Source organism: Oncorhynchus mykiss, chromosome 22, assembly GCF_013265735.2.
Source record: "Oncorhynchus mykiss isolate Arlee chromosome 22, USDA_OmykA_1.1, whole genome shotgun sequence".
In the NCBI taxonomy this organism is placed as follows: Eukaryota; Metazoa; Chordata; class Actinopteri; order Salmoniformes; family Salmonidae; genus Oncorhynchus; species Oncorhynchus mykiss.
In genome coordinates, this window is record NC_048586.1 from 4,644,790 (window position 1) to 4,667,138 (window position 22,349).

Consider the following 22,349-nt stretch of genomic DNA (forward strand, 5'->3'; position numbering starts at 1 on the left):
CATCAGCTTTCTGGTATGCCACACCTGTCAGGTGGATGGATTATCTTGACAAAGGAGGAAATGCTCACAAACAGGGATGTAAATAAATTTGTGCACAACATTTGAGAAAAATATGCTTTGTGTGCGTATGGAAAACTTGTGTGATCTTTTATTTCAGCTCATGAAACATGGGACCAGCAGTTTTTATTTTAGTTTAGAGCAGTAAACACTTAGCCTTTCCTTGATTTGGTGACAGAGTTAGCACCCAATAAAGGGATAAAGGGCGGGGGGGCTGTGACAAGAGAGGGGGGGATGGCTGTACCAATGGTGAGGTATGAGTGTCAGGAAAGCTACATGGCATGTCTCTGGCAGGACACATTGGCAGTCAGGATCGCTAGTCTCCACCGATTGTTATAAACACCCCTTATCGAACTGTTGCGGGAGAAAAAAGCATTTGAGTGTTCAGAGATAAAACACCTCTTACAATAAGTGCCATGGGATCTTTTAGTGACCACAGAGAGTCAGGACACCTGTTTAATGTCCCATCCAAAAGACAACACCCTACACAGGGAAAGGTCCCCAATCACTACCCTGGGGCATACAGTGCATACAGAAAGTATTGACCTTTCCCACATTTTGTTGTGTTACAGCCTTATTCTAAAATGTATTTAAAAAAAAAAAAAAATCAATCTACACACAACACCCTATAATGAAAAAGGTTTAGACATTTTTGCAAATGAATTAAAGAAACAGAAATACCTTAATTACATAAGTATTCAGACCCTTTGCTATGAGACTCGAAATTGTGTTCAGGTACACACCTGTCTATATAAGGTCCCACAGTTGACAGTGCATGTCAGAGCAAAAACAAATGAGGTCAAAGGAATTGTCCGTATAGCTCCGAGACAGGATTGTGTCGAGGTACAGATATGGGGAAGGGAAACAAAGAATTTCTCCATCATTCTTAAATGGAAGAAGTTTGGAACCATCAAGACTCTTCCTAGAGCTAGCTGGCCGGCCAAACTGAGCAATCTGGGGAGAAGGGCCTTGGTCAGGGAGGTTACCAAGAACCCAATGGTCACTCTGACCGAGGTCCAGAGTTCCTCTGTGGAGATGGGAGTACCTTCCAGAAGGACAACCATCTTTGGTCAGCACTCAGCCAAATCAGGCCTTTATGGTAGAGTGGCCAGACGGAGGCTACACCTCAGTAAAAGCCACACCAGCCCACTTGGAGTTTGCCAAAAGGCCCCTAAAGGACTCTGACCATGAGAAACAATATTCTCTGGTCGGATCAAACCAAGATTGAACTCTTTGGCCTGAATGCAAAGCGTAATTTCTGGAGGAAACTTGGCACCATCCCTACGGTGAAGCATGGTGGTGGCAGCAGCATCATGCTGTGGGAATGTTTTTCAGCGGCAGGGACTGGGAGACTAGTCTGGGTAGACTAGAGCAAAGTACAGAGAGTTCCTTGATGAAAACCTGTTCAGGACCTCAGACTGGGGCAAAGGTTCACCTTCCAACAGGACAACAACCCTAAGCACACAGCCAAGATAACGCAGGAGGGGCTTCGGGACAAGCCAGAGCCCAGACTTGAACCAGATTGAACATCTCTGGAGAGACCTGAAAATAGCTGTGCAGCGACACTCCCTATCCAACCTGACAAAGCTTGAGAGGATCTGCAGAGAAGAATGGGAGAAACTACCAAAATACAGGTGCATCAGACCCAAGAAGACTCCAGGCTGTAATCACTGCCAAAGGTACTTCAACAAAGTACTGAGTAATGTGTCTAAGTACTGTTTATTTGTAAAACATTGGCAAAAATGTATAAAAACTCATTTTTGCTTTGTCATTATGGGGTATTCTGTTCAGATCGATGAGGGAAAAAAGCTATTTCATCTATTTTAGAATGGCTGTAATCTAATATAACAAAATGTAGAAAAAGTCAAGAGGTCTGAAAACTTTTCTGAATGCACAGTATATATATATTTTTTTACCAGAGGAAAGAGTGCCTCCTACTGGCCCTCCAACACCACTTCCAACAGCATCTTGTATCCCATCCAGGGACAGACCAGGACCTACCCTACTTGGCTTCAGATGCAAGCCAGCAGTGGGATGCTGTTGGAAGCAACCCCCCCTTGGGTTGTGCCGTGGCGGAGATCTTTGTGGGCTATACTCAGCCTTGTCTCAGGATGGTAAGTTGGTGGTTGAAGATATCCCTCTAGTGGTGTGGGGGCTGTGCTTTGGCAAAGTGGGTGGGGTTATATCCTTCCTGTTTGGCCCTGTCCGGGGTGTCCTCGGATGGGGCCACAGTGTCTCCTGAACCCTCCTGTCTCAGCCTCCAGTATTTATGCTGCAGTAGTTTATGTGTCAGGGGGCTAGGGTCAGTTTATTATATCTGGAGTACTTCTCCTGTCCTATTCGATGTCCTGTGTGAATTTAAGTGTGCACTCTCTAATTCTCTCTTTCTCTCTTTCTTTCTCTCTCTCGGAGGACCTGAGCCCTAGGACCATGCCTCAGGACTACCTGACATGATGACTCCATGCTGTCCCCAGTCCACCTGACTGTGCTGCTGCTCCAGTTTCAACTGTTCTGCCTTATTATTATTGGACCATGCTGGTCATTTATGAACATTTGAACATCTTGGCCATGTTCTGTTATAATCTCCACCCGGCACAGCCAGAAGAGGACTGGCCACCCCACATAGCCTGGTTCCTCTCTAGGTTTCTTCCTAGGTTTTGGCCTTTCTAGGGAGTTTTTCCTAGCCACCGTGCTTCTACACCTGCATTGCTTGCTGTTTGGGGTTTTAGGCTGGGTTTCTGTACAGCACTTTGAGATATCAGCTGATGTACGAAGGGCTATATAAATACATTTGATTTGATTGGATTTTGATTTGGTATGGTTCAGAGGTGTAAGGATAAATAGGAGTCTTCAGAGGTGTCATTCTGAAACTAGGATTGTTGGTGCAGTTCATGAGATAGGGTTAGACCTCCAGAACACCTTACATCTCTCCTTTTCAGCGTGGCCAGCTAACGATGCGTTCGACCTTAATCTAAATTTTGAGCTTGTGTGGCCATCATCCCTGACATTCATCCACCAGATCCCTAAACAGTGGCTGTCCTCCAAGTGTGAGGGTTAGGGTTGACCAAACTCATGGATATCAACACAAGCTAATCTCTGAACAGACTAGCATTACTATGGGAGTTAAGTAATCTGATTAGCAAAATAGAGGGAAGTGTGTGGATTATGGATTTAATCATCACTTCAGTAGACCTGTGAACCTGGATCGCATTTCATACTCTCTATCAACAGTAGCACCCCCGTTAGCAGGTTGTTAACAGTTTAAGTCAACTCTGATGAAGTCTGTTTAATGTAAAACCATTAGGTTTTACAGGCTTTAATGTAGCCTAACCATAGTCTACTTAGTGCTAATGTTGTTGAATATAAAACATGAGATCACGCCTGGGTTGCGGTTTGCTTGGTTGAGGTTTGTGGTTGTGATGGCAACCATGGCATGTAAAATAGGCTAATGCAACAGAACCCATAGCGGAAAACACTAAATACAATGCATGAAATGGTAAAAGAGCAATCTATGTGCATGTTGTGTGTGAGCGTATGCATGTGAGACTGAGAGAAAGCGAGAGTGGGTGTTCCCACTAGCAGTCACTAGCAAAACCAAACCACAAGAGGATAGATCTGGATTAGTGGCCATGGGATCTTTCGCAAAAACAAGACTGTTACCAGCCTACATACAATATGTCACCAAAGCAGATATTGTACAAATTAGAGCTTCTTAGCTTCCATTGTTAGAGCAATGGAGAGAGCAAGCTTGCGATATTCACTAACCTGAGCGGGTAAGATTGGTTAGGGTAAATTTGATTAGTGGATACGTTTGGTTAGTGGTGATAGAAGCTCACCTTGTTTGTAGCTGCCTGCATTTCCAGGTAGGAAGAGAACAGGGGCGCCAGTCAGTTTGAATCTGCGGGTGTCCTGAGTGTACTGGCTCTCTTCGTACAGGTAGAGCCCATACGCTGGGTACAGGTGGGCCACACGTCGGGGCAGGGCCACATGCTGTCAGCACACACAGAAACAGAAAGCGAGGACACACACCTACCTCCTCTCTGGGCCATAAAGCAGTGTGACACACTAAGAATACACACACACACACACACCTCCCTTGAGGTAGAGCCGTATGCTGGGTACAGCTGAGCCACACCTCTAGGCAGATGAACACATCAGGGCGCAAAAAAACTGTGCAGTGTGAGAAAAGTGCACATAAGGCACTAGCCTACAACATCAACAACATACGGAACATAGTACTACTGAGGGACAGGAGAGGTGTGGCACCACAGGACCGATACTGACTCTTGATAGAGCAGATCAGCGTACATTTTGGGTAATAAATAATGTATAGTAGCTCATTCTAATAGATTGGGCTAATCAGCACCATCCATCATCATGGTGAGTGCAGACTGTGGCATGTGATTGTGCCAAGCACTCAGTGGGTGGAATAATCACCTTACCGTACAGCACTTATCATGGATCAAATGCAGCTTCTTCCAACACAGTGTGATCTCCTGAGCCCTGATGTAGCATGCAATGATGACACCACACACCCACTCAGCAACCTCAACATAGAGTAGCTGTCAAGCAACCATGTCACCTCTCCATTTTGTGCTAGTGGAGATATCAAATTCCATGGTGAAATATGAAAAGGAGGTGTGCACAGTCCATTGACATCCTCAACATGGAAATAGCCCTGTGTAGCCTTGTCACTCTGAAACTCTTGTGCATGTAGCGCAACGTGCAATGTTGAAATTGGAAGCACTAAACTACAACAGGTACTGGAACCTGCCAAAATAAAGGAAACACCAACATAAAGTGTCCTAATAAGGTGTTGAGCCACCACGAGTCAGAACAGCTTCTTGCACCTTGGCATAGATTGTACTACAAATGTCTATATGGAGGGATGCCGCACCATTCTTCCATAATTGAGTCACTGGCTTACTAATGCTCTTCCATGCTGTCCCCTATGAGGGTTGCGTCACATTGTCACAGGCTTTTTTCACCATACTCGACATGAGTGGTTTGAGTCACTGACATGATCTTACTGTCCAGTTTTGCGCCCCCTCGGGCTCCTGCGGTGGAGATCTTTTTGTGGGCTATACTCAGCCGGTCTCAGGGTAAGTAAGTTGTTTGGCTGTTGATATCCCTCTAGTGGAGTGGGGGCTGTGCTTTGGCAAAGTGGGCAGGGGTATTATATCCTGCCTGGTTGGCCCTGTCCTGGGTATCGTCAGATAGGGCCACAGTGTCCTCCGACCCCCCCTGTCTCAGCCTCCAGTATCTATGCTGCAATAGTCTATGTGCTGAGGGCTATGTTCAGTCTGTACTATCTGGTGAAATAGTATTTTATGAACTTAAGAATGCTCCCTCTTAATCTCTCTCTCCTGGAGGACCAAAGCCCTAGGACCATGACTTGGGACTACTTGGCATGATAACTCTGGTTCACCAACTACTTCTCTGATAGAGCTCAGTGTGTCAAATCGGAGGGCCTGTTGTCCGGCCCCCTGGCAGTCTCTATGGGGGTGCCACAGGGTTCAATTCTTGGACCAACTCTCTTCTCTGTATACATCAATACTGTGGCTCTTGCTGCTGGTGAGTCTCTGATCCACCTCTACGCAGACGACACCATTCTGTATACTTCTGGCCCTTCTTTGGACACTGTGTTAACAACCCTCCAGATGAGCTTCAATGCCATACAACTCTCCTTCCATGGCCTCCAATTGCTCTTAAATACAGGTAAGACTAAATGCATGCTCTTTAACTGATCGCTGCCTGCACCTGCCCTCCCATCCAACATCACTACTCTGGACGGTTCTGACTTAGAATATGTGGACAACTACAAATACCTTGGTGTCTGGTTAGACTGTAAACTCTCCTTCCAGACTCACATCAAACATCTCCAATACAAAGTTAAATCTAGAATTGGCTTCCTAATTCGCAACAAAGCATCCTTCACTCATGCTGCCAAACATACCTTTGTAAAACTGTCCATTCTACTGATCCTCGACTTCGGCGATGTCATTTACAAAATAGCCTCCCTACTCAATAAATTGGATGCAGTCTATCACAGTGCATCCGTTTTGTCACCAAAGCCCCATATACTACCCACCACTGCGACCTGTACGCTCTCATTGGCTGGCCCTCGCTTCATACTTGTCGCCAAACTCACTGGCTCCAGGTCCTCTACAAGACCCTGCTAGGTAAAGTCCCCCTTATCTCAGCTCGCTGGTCACCATAGCAGCACCCACCTGTAGCACGCGCTCCAGCAGGTATATCTTTCTGGTCACCCCCAAAACCAATTCTTCCTTTGGCAGCCTCTCCTTCCAGTTCTCTGCTGCCAATGACTGGAACAAACTACAAAAATCTCTGAAACTGGAAACACTTATCTCCCTCACTAGCTTTAAGCACCAGCTGTCAGAGCAGCTCACAGATTACTGCACCTGTACATAACCCATCTATAATTTAGCCCAAACAACTACCTCTTCCCCTACTGTATTTATTTATTTTGCTCCTTTGCACCCCATTATTTCTGTCTCTACCTTGCACATTCTTCCACTGCAAATCTACCATTCCAGTGTTTTACTTGCTATATTGTATTTACTTCGCCACCATGGCCTTTTTTTGCCTTTACCTCCCTTATCTCACCTCATTTGCTAACATTGTACATAGACTTATTTTTCTAGCCAATATTCAATATACTGTCAGTGATTTATTTAGAATTCAAGGCACACTTAACCAGCATGGCTACCACAGCATTCTGCAGTGATACGCTATCCCATCTGGTTTTTGGCTTAGTGGGATTATTCTTTGTTGACCCAAAACACACCTCCAGAGTTTAAATGTATTTGGCTAAAGTGTATGTAAACTTCCGACTTCAACTATAGCTGCTGATGCACTGGCACTTAAAGAGTTAAGAGGCAAGGTCAACTTGGTTAGTGGGGATATGTCAGGATGGTGAGCAAACACCAGATACAGCATCATTACACTCTTGCACTGTGCATGTTCTAAATGCTTAAAGTTTCAGTTTAAGGGACTGTATTATGACCTAAAAAACTAACCTGAGCCATGGGGAAGGCGAGCCAAGTCAGACTGTACTGTAGTCTACATGAAAATCTGATGAATTGTTGTATTTTTGATTTGTCTTCAACAAAACATTTATACAAAATCCAAAACACCTTTGTGATTTTCTGAATTAAGAAGACTACAGTTCCCATGGTACACCTGATGTTATGTTATGGATGAACGTCTAATATGGACTTGTAGTACAGGTGACCTGGCTGAAACCGCCGATATGTCATTTTTCTTAAAGTTGACGAAATGCCATGTGTGTCCACATATCAGTGCATTCGTATAGACATAACCATTAGAAACTTCCATTCAATCAAATAAGCCTCACGTAGCAATAAAATTCAACACTCATTGACCTGATTTTTTGGGGTGGAGTAAATGCTCTCGCTTCGCCACTTCCTCTCTGACCTAATGTAGCAGGCGAAAAATGGACAGTGATGTCATATGAAATATTAGTTCTATGGAAGGAGTTGGCCAAATTAAATACTGTCCACATTGAAGGCACTATTTGTATCCATTTATCCCAAGTTTGAAACATATGTAAACCATATGTTCTTGATATATATATAAATAATATACACACACACACATACTACCAGTCAAAAGTTTTAGAACCAACTCAGTCAAGGGTTTTTCTTTATTAGTAATTTTCTACATTGTAGAATAATAGTGAATACATCAAAACTATGAAATAACACATGGAATCATGTAGTAACCAAAAACGCTTTAAACAAGTAAAAACATTTTATATTCGAGATTCTTCAAATAGCCACCCTTTGCCTTGATGACAGCTTTGCACACTCTTGAGATTCTCTCAACCAGCTTCCTGAGGTTAGTCACTTCTTAAAAGTACATTTGTGGAATTTATATCATTCTTAATGCATTCGAGCCAATTGGTTGTGTTGTGACAAGGTAGGGGTTTGGTTAAAGACCACATCTATATTATATCAAGAACAGCTCAAATAAGGGCTAAGGGAAGCTGAGGGTTGGGATGTGGAATTGGAGACAAGTGGGAGTGGAGTTTCTGGGTGGAGGATAGAATGATGGTCAAAGATAAAAGTAAAAAAATTAAGTAAAAATAAAACAAAAGAAAAAGTAAGTTTGATTGACACCGAGGGGCAGTGTTGTTACAGCTAATTCCTGTTTCCTGAGGCTGATGTCGTGTAGGTGTTTGTACACATGCAGATACACACTCTCATTCAAATGCACACACACACACACATAGATAGCGCCATACATGCACTCAAACATATTCAGTTGGCCTTGCTGTTATGATTTTTGTTGTCCTTGATGTCTTTAGTTTATTGCATTGGCTTTATTTTATTTTTCCTCAGATGGTTGAGGGGCAGCTGTTGGGGAACTGTGGTGGGGGGGGGGGGATCAAAAACTTTTGATAGAGATAAAGAATATATAAAACCTGTATTTTCTATTTTTTGGTGTGTGTGTGTGTGTGGGGGGGGGGGGGGGGTTAGTCTATACATTTCAACTTCACTCAAAGGAGAACAATGTGTGACAGTCCGAGTTCTGCTGCTGAAAGCTGCCAAAGACAATTGCACAATGGGCAGGGTGATCCATCCGTTTGAGGTCCCACTATCGCAGCACTACTAGTCATGTGTGCACCCACTAAGAAAGAACACCAATACTTGTCTCCAACAGTAATTAGCAATCACTTATTTTTCAGCTGATGGACTATTCTGGAGATAAAGCACATCTCAAGAAACAGAGTCATTTTTTTCACTAAATAACTTGTGATAGCAAGAGTACAAGTAGGTTAGAGTAAGTTTGCTCAAGGAATGCTTTAAACATTTCTTCATATCTGTATCAAAGTGTGACATTTTCTTTAGTCTGTGTGCACGCTCTACCAACAGATTGGACAGAAGCACATCTAAGACTGACTACAGAATCTCAATACAGACCGTATTCTGTTTTTTTCTCTCACAATTTCTGTGTGCCCCTTGTCTACCCTCCCCATTGAACAGAAGGAAGAATCTCAGGCTCTAAAAGCAGAGCTGACAAACAAAGCCTAGTTTGGACCACAGATTGCGGTGCTGCCTGAGACAAGTGGGAAAAAAAACTGGTCTTGCATGGATGTCTGAACAGTAGTAAACTACGAAGAGACATGTTTGACTTTTGTACTTTTTCTACAGTATGTGACTTCTGGCAGATAGAAAGTTGGCCTCAAATATTCCCCTTTGTCTCTCCTGGTCTTGGCTTTGAGAGTCGGTTTGCTCCTGAGGGGCATCAAGATTTTAGCAGGTGGGGGGGATATTCTCGTAGGCTGAGCAGGAAGGATGGTCTTCGGTTTCCTGCTTCTCTACCACTCTCCATCTCCATTCAATCCAAGTTTAATCCAGCAGCTTCGAGTGCTCTATCCTGGTGATGGTCCAGTCTGGCAACACCCCCTTAGTAAACTCCCTTTGGAATCTGCCAACAGTCATGATAGATAAGAGTTGTTAAACAGGAAGTCTATACATTAAACACTTGAGAGTCATGCAAAGGTGGTTAATGCAGGTAGTTGTTCCTTGGGAACAGATCTAAGATCTCAGTGGGCTCATCCCTGAGAAACTGTTTGCAGACTTTGTAAATGCAGCCTAAGACAGCCCAATTCTGATCTTTTGCACAATTATTGTCACAATTATTGTCTGTTTGGTCAAAACACCAATTAGTGGCAAAAATATCAGAATGGGTTGCCTGTGTAAACACAGCCTCAGTGTTCTCTCTTTGTCAGATTAAGTATGAATGCTTTATCACAGCTACCTCCAACTGTAGACAATTAAATCAACTGTGACATTGTACTTCAGCAAAAGCAAACTACAAAGAAAACTCACTCATAGTTGGCTGTGAGCAGTCTCTTTGTCTCCGGCTCACCCTCACCACCTATGGCCACCTGAAAGACACGTGTTCCCTCCAATGATTCCTCAGGCAACCGGGCACTTGTCAGATACCAGTATCTCATCAGAATACTGACAAACTTCCGCCCTGAAAGAGGAGAGAAATGTTTTTAGAACAATGACAAAACAACTATTTCACTAAGAAGGAGAGTGACGGAGAGCTGCATCAGATGACCTGGCCTCCACAATCAACCAACCTCAACCCAATTGAGATGGTTAGGGATGAGTTGGACCGCAGAGTGAAGGAAAAGCAGCCAAGTGCTCAGCATATATTGGAACTCCTTCAAGACTGTTGGAAAAGCATTCCAGGTGAAGCTGGTTGAGAGAATGCCAAGAGTGTGCAAAGCTGTCATCAAGGCAAAGGGTGGCTATTTGAAAAATGTCAAATATAAAATATTTGGATTTGTTTAACACTTTTTTGGTTACTACATGATTGATGTCCTCACTATTATCCTACAAAGTAGAAAATTATTTTTTTAAACTAAGAAAAACCCTTGAGTAGGTGTGGCCAAGCTTTTGACTGGTACTGTTTATGAAGATATGCATTCTCTGAGAACCACCAGTGTTAGCAAATTGCATAACAGTCATCTGTCATGTTTATATTGCTTTCTGCCCCTTTCAGCCTCAGCATACATGTTGCTTTTGTTAGTAAGTGTTAGTATTTTCTGTATAATGCTGGTTATTAAAGTTTAAACAAGGATGTGTTCTTAAGGCCTCATCAGCCTGGTTATTAGTTGGGTCACAGTCAACAGTTACTAAATGAAGTCCTTATTAGTATAATCATTGCATGTTCAGCCTAGGAGAGCCTGTAGTGTGTGTGTGCGCCAGCCTGTGTGTGTGTGTCTTGGCCATCTGACCTTGATCCACGTGTGTGTGTGAGAAAGAGCAATTCCTCTTCATTAGCTTATTAGTTACATTCCCCAACAGTATCACTCTGTATGCAGTAGTGACTATGATATGATTTAAGACAAATGTAAAAGACATAAAAAACACAATATGTGACACGTTTCAGGAAACTAGTCGTATATCGCGTGTCACTACTCCACGGGCATTTGAAAGTAAAAATGTATTTTATCAAAATGATTTTTTGGGGGCAGAAATGTGAACTTTCATGTGCCTTAATAACAAACTTGTATGCCATCTTTAAATACAAATAAAATTGTTCAATTACCAGCCCAGTTTGTTTTATAACTGAAAAAGACTTCAAACCAATGTCAACCATTGCATCCCTCACACACATGGAGAAGCGTTCAACCATCTATATGGGAAAGAGAGTCAAGCTAGCTACATTTTCAAATATTATACGTTTCTAATTTTGTCAAAGTCGTTTTCATTGCAAAAACGTTGATTTTAATTGATATGGTGTGTCTTTACCAAAGACGGTAATGTGAAGAACAACATGACCTGCACCAAAGTCAAATTTGGATATAACGTTGGGCCAACGAGACATGTGTTCAAGTAAAAACATTATCTGGTAGAATGCCCTGCTTTTATTTCATCACACTGACAACTATATGTCATTTTATGTAATTATCTCGCCATTGTCTTGTAAATAAGGATCTTGTTGTTTGTTTATTGTCCTGTAATAATGAATACAAATTAGCTAAAGTTAAGATGTCAGCAAAATGATAAGGTCATTATTTGAACTGGCTAGCCAGCTAACAAGCTAGAATCGAATCAAAACATTGTTTAGAAAGTTGCTTTTAGTTGCCTGGTTTGCTAGATTGACATTTACTAAATTCATTTTTAAAACACATGGGTTTATTGATGTTAAAATACATCAGTTATGCTATTTTGGACCATCAGGCTGCTGTCATACAGCTTGTCATTTTGGTGTTTATACTTTTTCATAATGACAACTTTGATGTCGGACGACAATAGCATGTTCAACTCAAGTCATGTGTTCATGATGTCACTGGGACAACTGTCTACAGACATGTCGATAGATGTAGAATAAACCAGCCTTTAGACTTAATTTGGGGTTGTTTAATACACTACCGTACTTACTCTGTTTAGGGCAGGTATTCCTAAACCGGGGTACGCACAATGCCGTCGGGGTAAGCCAAATAAAAATGTGATAAACAAATGCATTTCTTTTAAACTTTTTTTTTCCTTCTTCACATTTTAAAACAATCCATTTAGATTTTCCAATGGGGCTATACATTTGGGTGAGGCTTTTTCCCCCTCGCCTGAGTATCCTCGTTTCAGTGCCAAAAATAAAATTAAACCATCTAGTGTTCAGCTAAATAATAACACAATGTCAAATGCAGATAGCCTAATCAAATAATTACCATTCAATCACATTCACCATGTAAAAAAGCTAACGTTTAAGTTCCTTGCTCAGAACATGAGAACATATGAAAGCTGGTGGTACCTTTTAATACAAGTCTTCAATATTCCCAGTTAAGAAGTTTTAGGTTGTAGTTATTATAGGACTATTTCTCTCTATACCATTTGTATTTCATATACCTTTGACTATTGGATGTTCTTATAGGCACTATGGTATTGCAGCCTAATCTCTGGAGTTGATAGGCTTGATGTCCTAAACAGCGCTGTGCTTCAAGCATTGCAAAGAGCTGCTGGCAAACGCAGGAAAGTGCTGTTTGAATGAATGCTTACGAGCCTGCTGCTGCCTACCACCGCTCCGTCAGACTGCTCTATCAAATCATAGACTTAATTATAATAAACATACAGAAATACAAGCCTTAGGCCATTAACATGGTCAAATCGGGAAACTATCATTTCGAAAACAAACTTTATTCCTTCAGTGAAATACGGAACCATTCCGTATTTTATCGAACGGGTGACAACCCTAAGTCTAAATATTGCACAAACTTCAATGTCATGCATAATTATGTAAAATTCAGGCCAATTAATTACAGTCTTTGTTAGGAAGAAATGGTCTTCACACAGTTCGCAATGAGCCAGGTGGCCCAAACTGCTGCATATTCCCTGACTCTTCTTGCACTAGAACGCAAGATAAGTGACAATTTCCCTAGTTAATATTGCCTGCTAACATTTATTTTAACAAAATATGCCAGTTTAAAAATATATACTTGTGCATTGATTTTAATAAAGGCATTGATGTTTAGGTACATTGGTGCAATGATAGTGTTTTTTTCACAAATTAGCTTTTGTTAAATAATCACTTGTTTGGAGAAGTAGGCTGTGATTCGATGATAATGCGGTGCCTGTTATTTTGATTATGTGCAACGCAGGACAAGCTAGTTAAACTAGTAATATCATCAAGCCTGTGTAGTTAACTAGTGATTATGTTAAGATTTTTTTTTACAAGATAAGTTTAATGCTAGTTAGCAACTTACCTTGGCTCCTTGCTGAACTCACGTAACAGGTGGTCAGCCTACCACGCAGTCTCTTCATGGATTGCAATGTAATCGGCGTCCAAAAATGCAGATGACCTATTGTTATGAAAACTTGAAATTGGCCCTGCCGATTAATCGGTCGACCTCTAGTACAGGACTATAAAAAGTTTGGGAATCACCGGTTTAGGACATGGCCTCACATGTGAATCATCAAATAGACCTCTAAGGCTTAAGAGGGTGTGAACGATGCTCAATGGGTGTAGACATAGAAGAGCTCTCCAGTAGGTGTACCAAAACAATTCAGGGGACATTTTCTCAAAAGTGGGGTTACAAGTTGATCAACTTTCAAAGCAGAATTACTTTCCCCATTTTGCCTCAACTGTAGTGTATGATATCCCATGTTCTAGCTCTGAGTCTCTACTTTAATTAAATGTAAAATATATATATATATTCTTTTTTAATCAATTTTTTCTACATAAGAAAAATGTATTTAAAAAATGAGCAGGACAGTCACATATAAGAACAAAAAAAATACACTAACATAATCTGGCTCTTACCATCATCATCATAATAGATGCCAACATCCCCTGGTGTTGTGTACACCAAGTCTTCCAGATCTGCAGAAAGCGCTTGCAGGTGACTTGGAGGGAGCAGAGCACATTTCTCTTCCAGTTTTGCAATCAGCTGTGTGGGAGAAAATTGAAGGAGGAAATATGATTACGGGCCGAATGTCTGCAGAGAATGCTGTTGAAACTACCAGGTATCATATCAATGCTACACAGAAATTATTTTTGCAAAAATGTTTGAGTATATCATACTCACGTCTTTAGCAACCAGACCTTCAAGCGACTCAAATTGACTCCCTGACAATAGTCTTGAAACATGGGAGAATGCCTGCAACAACACACGGCGGGGACGACGACACAGTCACTTATTTAACCAGAACTGAACTGTGCACAGTTTGCAGTAACGCCCACCTTGTCTAGCTGGATGTGTATATGCCATAAATACTTTAAGAAATAAAGTATTTCTGGTCTAGCTAGCTTCCACTTGCTAAAGACCACTCATTCCACGGATTGTAACCTACCTACCTGTTTCGATCCCTCTGTGAATTCTTCGATGTTGAATTCCTTGTCTAAATAAACCCGAATCAAAAAGTAGTATAATCGGGTTCGGAACCATATTAAAGGGTTGGGGATGCCGAGCACAACCACCTTCTGGTTTTGTTTACCTCCACCTCGATCAGAGCTGTAAGGTCGAACGGTGGACACAACACCACCGGACAAAGTAGGAGCCAGGCGGGTGGTCTTGTTGGGCCGGGGAAGCACAACGTGCTCGGGTTTCAAGAAACGACTCAGTACTGAAGGCAGTCTGCTACAGTTGCAACCTCTTAACACGGGCAGCGCCATCTTTTTTCTCTCCTACCGTTTCGTTCCAAACGCTTAAAAGACACACCCTATTCCCTCAACCCTCAAATTAAGTGGACACTTCTGATGACGTTTCATGACGTCTGACGAGTATACACTTGCAGGGCGAGGGAGGAAGCAATGGTTTTTAAATGGACCATCCATGCCCGTAAATTCATCACTCGTTCTTCCCGCGATGATTGTGTTTTCAGCCACCGGTGACTTGTGGGTGCTTTATATGCGCCACATTCAATTATGAGTGGATGTCTACTTATATGAAATATATAATTATTAATATACGCCTACAGTATGATAGCTATCAAATTAATTAGCTAACTTGCGTTAGCTTGCCAAGCTGGAACTTCTGAAGAAGGGAAATGTTTATTTCTACAATTACCAAAATATAACAAAAAATAAACAAACAAAAATATATATTTTTATGTAGTAGGAAAATGTCTAACTTAATTGCATTCGTTTTTACTTACAAGTGTATGTGGACTTCTCCATTGATGTTGTTTTATGGGGAGTTTCAGGACCGGAGTGAACATAATTGTACATTCTTAAAGCCAACTATAAACAAGGGGCTTAGGTTGCAAACTTCCCTTGCTTGGCTAATCATTTGGACCACCCGCCCAGATGGCGACGGGGATTCCCCAAGAGCATCATTGTTTTATTTATTACAACTGCGACCTGGCCAAGATAAAGCAAAGCAGTTCACAAAAACAATAACACAGACTTACACATGGGTTAAACAAACAGAGTCAATAACACAATAGAAAAAAACATATACAGTCTGTGCAAATGTAGTAAGATTAGGGAGGTAAGGCAATAAATAGGCCATAGTGGCGAAATAATTACAATGTAGCATTAACACTGGAGTGATAGATATGCAGATGATGATGTGCAAATCGGGGGATACTTGCGTGCAAAAGGGCAAAAATAACAATATGGGGATTAGGTAGTTGGGGGGGCTATTTACAGATGGGCTGTGTACAGGTGCAGTGATCAGTAAGCTGCTCTGACAGCTGATGCTTAAAGCTAGTGAGGGAGATATAGTTCTCCAGCTTCAGTGATTGTTGCAATTCGTTCCAGTCATTGGCAACAGAGAACTGGAAGGAAAGGTGGCCAAAGGAGTTGTTGGCTTTTGGGGTGACCAGTGAAATATACCTGTTGGAGCGCGCGCTACGGGTAGGTGTTGCTATGGTGACCAGTGAGCTGAGATAAGGCGGGGCTTTATAGATGACCTGGAGCCAGTGGGTTTGGCGACGAATATGAAGTGAGGGCCAGCCAACGAGAGCATACAGGTCGCACTGGTGGGTAGTATATGGGGCTTTGGTGACAAAACGGATGGCACTGTGATAGACTACATCCAATTTGCTGAGTAGAGTGTTGGAGGCTATTTTGTAAATGACATCACCGAAGTCAAAGATCAGTAGGATAGTCAGTTTTATGAGGGTATATTTAACAGCATGAGTGAAGGAGACTTTGTTGCGAAATAGGAAGCCGATTCTAGATTTAATTTAGGATTGGAGATGCTTAATGTGAGTCTGGAAGGAGAGTACAGTCTAACCAGACACCTAGGTATTTGTAGTTGTTCACATATTCAAAGTCAGAACCGTCCAGAGTAGTGATGCTAGTCGGGCAGGCAGGTGCGGGCAGCAATCGGTTGAAGAGCATGCATTTAGTTTTTTAAGAGCATTTAAGAGCAGTTGGAGGCCACGGAAGGAGTGTTGTATGGCATTGAAGCTCGTTCGGAGGTTAGTTAACACAGTGTCCAAAGAAGGGCCAGAAGTATACAGAATGGTGTCGTCTCCGTAGAGGTGGATCAGAGAATCACCAGCAGCAAGAGCGACATTATTGACATATACAGAGAAAAGAGTCAGCCCGAGAATTGAACCCTGTGGAACCCCCATAGAGACTGCCAGAGGTCCGGACAATAGGCCCTCCAATTTAACACAGTGAACTGAGAAGTAGTTGATGAACCAGGCGAGGCAGTCATTAGAGAAACCAAGGCTATTGAGTCTGCCGATAAGAATGCTGTGATTGACAGAGTCGAAAGCCTTGGCCAGGTCGATGAAGATGGCTAAACAGTACTATATTTTATTGATGGCGGTTATGATATCGTTTAGGACCTTGAGCGTGGCTGAGGTGCAACCCATGACCAGATCGGAAACCAGATTGCATAAGTGAGAATGAAGGGTGGGATTCAAAATGGTTGGTGTTTGAAGACTTTAGAAAGGCAGGGCAGGATAGATATGGGTCTGTAACATTTTGGGTCTAAAGTATCTCCCCCTTTGCAGAGGGGGATGACCGCGGCAGCTTTCCAATCTTTAGGGATCTCAGACGATTTGAAAGAGGAGGATGAGCAGACTAGTAATAGGGGTTGCAACAATTGCTGCAGATAATTTTAGAAAGAGAGGGTCCAGATTGTCTAGCCCAATTGATTTGTAGGGGTTCAGATTTTGCAGCTCTTTCAGAACATCAGCTATCTGGACTTGTGTGAAGGAGAAGCAGGGGGGGTTGGGCAAGTTGCTGCGGTGGGTGCAGAGCTGTGGGGTAGGGGTAGCCAGGTGAAAAGCATGGCCAGCCATAGAAAAGTGCTTATTGAAATTCTCGATTATCGGTGGTGACAGTGTTTCCTAGCCTCAGTGCAGTGGGCAGTTGGGAGGAGGTGCACTTTTTCTCCATGGACTTTACAGTGTCCCAAAACCTTTAGGAATTTGTGCTACGGGTTGCACATTTCTGTTTGAAAAAGCTAGCCTTTACTTTCCTAACTGCCTGTGTATATTGGTTCCTAACTTCCCTGAAAAGTTGCATATTGTGGGGGCTATTCGATGCTAATGCAGTACGCCACATTATGTTTTTGTGCTGATCAATGGCAGTCAAGTCTGGAGTGAACCAAGGGCTATATCTGTTCTTAGTTCTACATTTTTTGAATGGGGCATGCTTATTTAACATGGTGAGGAAGGCGAGGGTAAGTGGACAAGGGTGTGTCTTTTAAGTGTTTGAACCTCAACCTGAATCTCTGCTATTCACTCTGTATCATCCGACAGCGAACAAGGGTACGCATTACTTGGTTCCTACTTTATAAAAGCTCTGACACATAACATTCAAAAGTAAGAGCTAATGCCATTTAATTCATACTTTACTTAACAATGTACTTGTAGATTCTTATGACTGACGGTAAGTATAGATGACTAGTGAAGCTTGACTTTAAATACAAAAGTGGTGGACCTCAGATTGCATGTTGAATCAGAGAGGAAGAGGCAAAGTGAGAAGGTTTACTACCATCAAAATCTGTCCATGATAAGAAGACTGATATACCAGGGGTGTTCAGCGTGGGGTCCACGACCCCCTAGGGGTCCACGTAGGAACTGCAGGGGTCCACACAAAGTTTTTCTTTTATTTATTTATGTTTTTATGAATATCCCTAGCAAAAACAGAATAAACAAACTTTGAATCACATACCTACAGTACAAAAGAGAATACCTTCTTTCTAATGATGTCAACTTCATTTCTCCCCCGCACCTGCTGTCTCGAAGTCAGAACGCTCAGCTATGAAAAGACAACTGACATTTACTCCTGAGGGGCCGACCTTTTTCACCCTCTATAACCCTAGCCTGCCTTCCCACCTTTGGGCTCCCGAGTGGCACAGCGGTCTAAGGCACTGCATCTCAGTGCTAGAGGTGTCACTATAGACCCTGGTTCAACTACTGTTGAGCAAATTAGACTCATTGGAGCAGTCTGTCATAGCTGGTGTAATTCTCCTGTCTTATCTGGTGTCCTGTGTGATCTTAGGTATGCTCCCTCTATTTCTCCCATCTCGCTCTCTCTCTCCCCTCCAGGAGGACCTGAGCCCTAGGACCATGCTTCGGGACTACCTGCCCTGCCCAGTCCACGTCCCCAGTCCACACGGTTGTGCTGCTGATCCAGTTTCTACTTTTCTGCCCTGACCAGTTCACCGGTCGTGCTACCTTGTCCCGGACCTGCTGTTTCGACCCTCTCTCTCTCCCCCGCACCTGCTGTCTTGACGTCGGAACGCTCAGCTATGAAAAGACAACTGACATTTACTCCTGAGGTGCTGACCTTTTTCACCCTCTATAATCCTAGCTTGCCTCTGGGGTTTTAGGCTTGGTTTCTGTATAAGCACTTTGTGACATCTATTCATGTAAAAGGGCTTTATAAACACATTTGATTACATCAAAAATTAGTTCTATAAATAAATACATGTGATTGATTGATTGATTTACACTTATTGCAGTATTTGACATAAGCTTTGAAAAAGCACCCACGATTTCCAGGCGCGGCAAGTGCCGTTGGCTGCTGGTCAGCTTTCTTGATTTGGACATAATTTTTTCCCCAAAACATGGCTAACCTTTCTTTAACGAGCTAAACAGCCACAATTAGCAAAAATGTGTTTGGAATTACCTTTCTAGGTAATTGGCTACGTTATAGTTTACACTCCCTCTTCCAATTATAATGTCGAGAGGTCAAAATAATAAAAAAACTATTCATTAGAAAATGTTGATTACTTCTCCTTGCCATTATCATTCACCTGATAAGACAAGACATCCACATTTTCTTTGCTAACATATGATTGGGGTCCCTGGATCACCGGCTTGATGGGCGGGGGTCCCTGGGCAAGAAAAGGTTGAAGACCCCTGCGATAGACCGATAACCATACCACCTGCCTCCCCTGCCTTTGGGACAACGACTCCCATTGTTAGGATGGGAGACAATGCCATCTTGTCATTATATCTCTGGTTGAACTCATCAAGACCGGAACTACTTTCAGACTGCATGACAACCCTGTATTACTATGTGTTTGTCACTGGTAGTATACATGCACAATACTATATACTATACTGAACAAAAATATAAATGCAACGTGTTGGTCCCATGTTTCATGAGCTGAAATAATTTGGTCCCAGAAATGTTCCATACGCACAGAAAAGCTTATTTGTGCACAAATGTTTACATTGCTGTTAGGGCAAATTTCTCCTTTGCCAAGATAATCCATCCACCTGACAGGTATGGCATATAAATAATGTGATTAAACAGCACTATCATTACACAGCTGCAACTTGTGCTGGGGACAATAAAAGGCCACTCTAAAGTGTGCAGTTTTGTCACACAACACAATGCCACAGATGTCTCAAGTTTTGAGGGAGCGTGCAATTTGAATGCTGACTTCAGGAATGTTCACCAGAGCTGTTGCCAGGGAATCATTAAAAGAGTCATTAAAACTCGTTTTTCAACCACTACACAAATTTCTTGTTAACAAACTATAGTTTTGGCAAGTCATTTAGGACATCTACTTTGTGCATGACAAGTAATTTTTCCAACAACTGTTTACAGACAGATTATTTCACTTATAATTCACTGTATCACAATTCCAATGGGTCAGGAGTTTACATACACTAAGTTGACTGTGCCTTTAAACAGCTTGGAAAATTCAAGAAAATTATGTCATGACTTTAGAAGCTTCTGATAGACTAACTGACATAATTTGAGTCAATTGGGTATCTACCTGTGAATGTATTTCAAGGCCTACATTCACCATGGGACCACGCAGCTGTCATACCACTCAGGAAGGAGACGCGTTCTGTCTCCTAGAGATCAATGTACTTTAGTGTGAAAAGTGAAAATCAATCCCAGAACAACAGCAAATGACCTTGCGAAGATGCTGGAGGAAACAGGTACAAAGTATCTATATCCACAGTAAAACGAGTCCTATATCGACATAACCTGAAAGGCCCCTCAGCAAGGAAGAAGCTACTGCTCCAAAGCCGCCATAAAAAAGCCAGACTACGGTTTGCAAGTGCGCATGGGGGAAAATATTGTATTTTTGGGAGAAATGTCCTCTGGTCTGATGAAACAAAAACAACTGTTTGGCCATAATGACCATCGTTATGTTTGGAGGAAAAAGCGGGAGGCTTGCAAGCCGAAGAACACCATCCCAACCGCGAAGCACGGGGGTGGCAGTATCACGTTGTGGGGGTGCTTTGCTGCAGAAGGGACTGGTGCACTTCACAAAATAGATGGCAACATAAGGAAGGAAAAGTATGTGGATCTATTGAAGAAACATCTCAAGACATCAGTCAGGAAGTTAAAGGTTGGCCGCAAATGGGTCTTCCAAATGGACAATGACCCCAAGCATCCTTCCAAAGTTGTGGCAAAATGGCTTAAGGACAACAAAGTCAAGGTATTTGAGTGGCCATCACAAAACACTGACCTCAAACCTCAATCCTGGGCAGAACTGAAAAAGCGTTTGTGAGCAAGGAGGCATACAAACCTGACTCAGTTACACCAGCTCTGTCAGGAGGAATGGGCCAAAATTCACCCAATTTATTGTGGGAAGCTTGTGGAAGGCTACCTGAAACGTTTGACCCAAGTTAACTAATTGAGTGTATGTAAACTTCTGACCCACTGGGAATGTGATGAAAGAAATAAAAGCTGAAATAAATCATTCTCTCTTCTATTATTCTGACATTTCACATTCTTAAAATAAAGTGGTGATCCTAACTGACCTAAGACAGGGAATTTTTACTAGGATTAAATGTCAGGAATTGTGAAAAACTTGAGTTTAAATGTATTTTGCTAAGGTGTATGTACATTTCTGACTTCAACTTTATTCCCTGCAATCCCTACCACCCCTCCCCCAATTGGAGTAAAGTAATAAACAATAACACTTAGGCTTCTATCTTCAGTTTATTCATACTATACACACTTTACAGACACAATCTATTTTAAAATGGTTATATTTTGTTTGTTTTTAGTCCTGGCCTTCCTCTGTTTCTGATGTCAATCCAGTTCTATTTGTAATTGTGCTATTTCACAGAATTTCTGAACCTATATACATTTATAGACCCCGTATGTTTTACATTGGTTATCTTGTTATTAGTACCACCCTTCAGGTCCATTCAACCCCTCACATCCATCTCTTAACACTATCCATTTAGGATTTCTATTTGCCATATATTTTTCAACTGTGCTGTTTCACAAAAGTACTGAACCTTTCTACTCTCATAGCTTCTACAGATTGTAAATTAAAGATAAACATTTTTGCTAAAATAATAATACGTTATTGAACAATTGAATATGGCTTTTAAAATCACCCAGTATTATTATCTGCAGTGTTAGTTCTAGTTAAATGTTGCAATTCTTCAGCCATTCTAGGACCTGTGACCAAAAAGGAGCTACATATGGACAGTACCAAAATAAATTCTAATGACTGCCTCCTCACAGCAAAATCTGCAGAGCTAGGAAGATTGTATCCCCCTACATATAATATTCTATTGGTTGCAAGAATTCTTTGTATAAGAATTTAAATTGAAACATTTGAAATGTTGAATCCGGCGTTGTTTTGCGTGTCAATTCATAAACCATGTGCCATGGAATCGGTACATCGAAAATCCCTTCCAAACTATTTTGCAATTTATATGGCACATCACAACATCAACTGTTCAGAGGAGACTGGGTGAATCAGGCCTTCATGGTCAAATTGCAGCAATGAAACCACTAATGAAGGACATAAATATGAAGAGGAGACTTGCTTGGACCAAGAAACACAAGCAATAGACATTAGACTGATGGAAATCTGTCCTGGTCTGATAAGTTAA

The 22,349-nt window shown here is 42.0% G+C and overlaps 1 protein-coding gene across 1 annotated transcript; it reads right to left on the bottom strand.

The window, feature by feature from the left end:
* Positions 1-8,691: 8,691 nt before the first annotated feature.
* On the bottom strand, positions 8,692-14,902 carry LOC110501268 (m-AAA protease-interacting protein 1, mitochondrial). The gene is made up of 5 exons (XM_021578659.2): positions 14,413-14,902; positions 14,144-14,215; positions 13,879-14,005; positions 9,936-10,086; positions 8,692-9,531 (listed from the first exon to the last, which is right to left on the bottom strand). The coding sequence occupies exons 1-5, from the start codon at positions 14,728-14,730 to the stop codon at positions 9,453-9,455; spliced, it is 747 nt and encodes a 248-aa protein (XP_021434334.2). The 5' UTR covers positions 14,731-14,902; the 3' UTR covers positions 8,692-9,452.
* Positions 14,903-22,349: the final 7,447 nt, after the last annotated feature.

Bases quoted from the DNA above. Each gene is read 5' to 3' on its own strand.
- LOC110501268 (XM_021578659.2), bottom strand. From the start codon at position 14,730: ATGGCGCTGCCCGTGTTAAGAGGTTGCAACTGTAGCAGACTGCCTTCA. The intron at 14,006-14,143 runs GTGAGTATGATA...TCTCCCACACAG, and splicing joins AAGGTCTGGTTGCTAAAGAC to CTGATTGCAAAACTGGAAGA. The intron at 9,532-9,935 runs GTGAGTTTTCTT...GACTGTTGGCAG, and splicing joins CTGCTCACAGCCAACTATGA to ATTCCAAAGGGAGTTTACTA.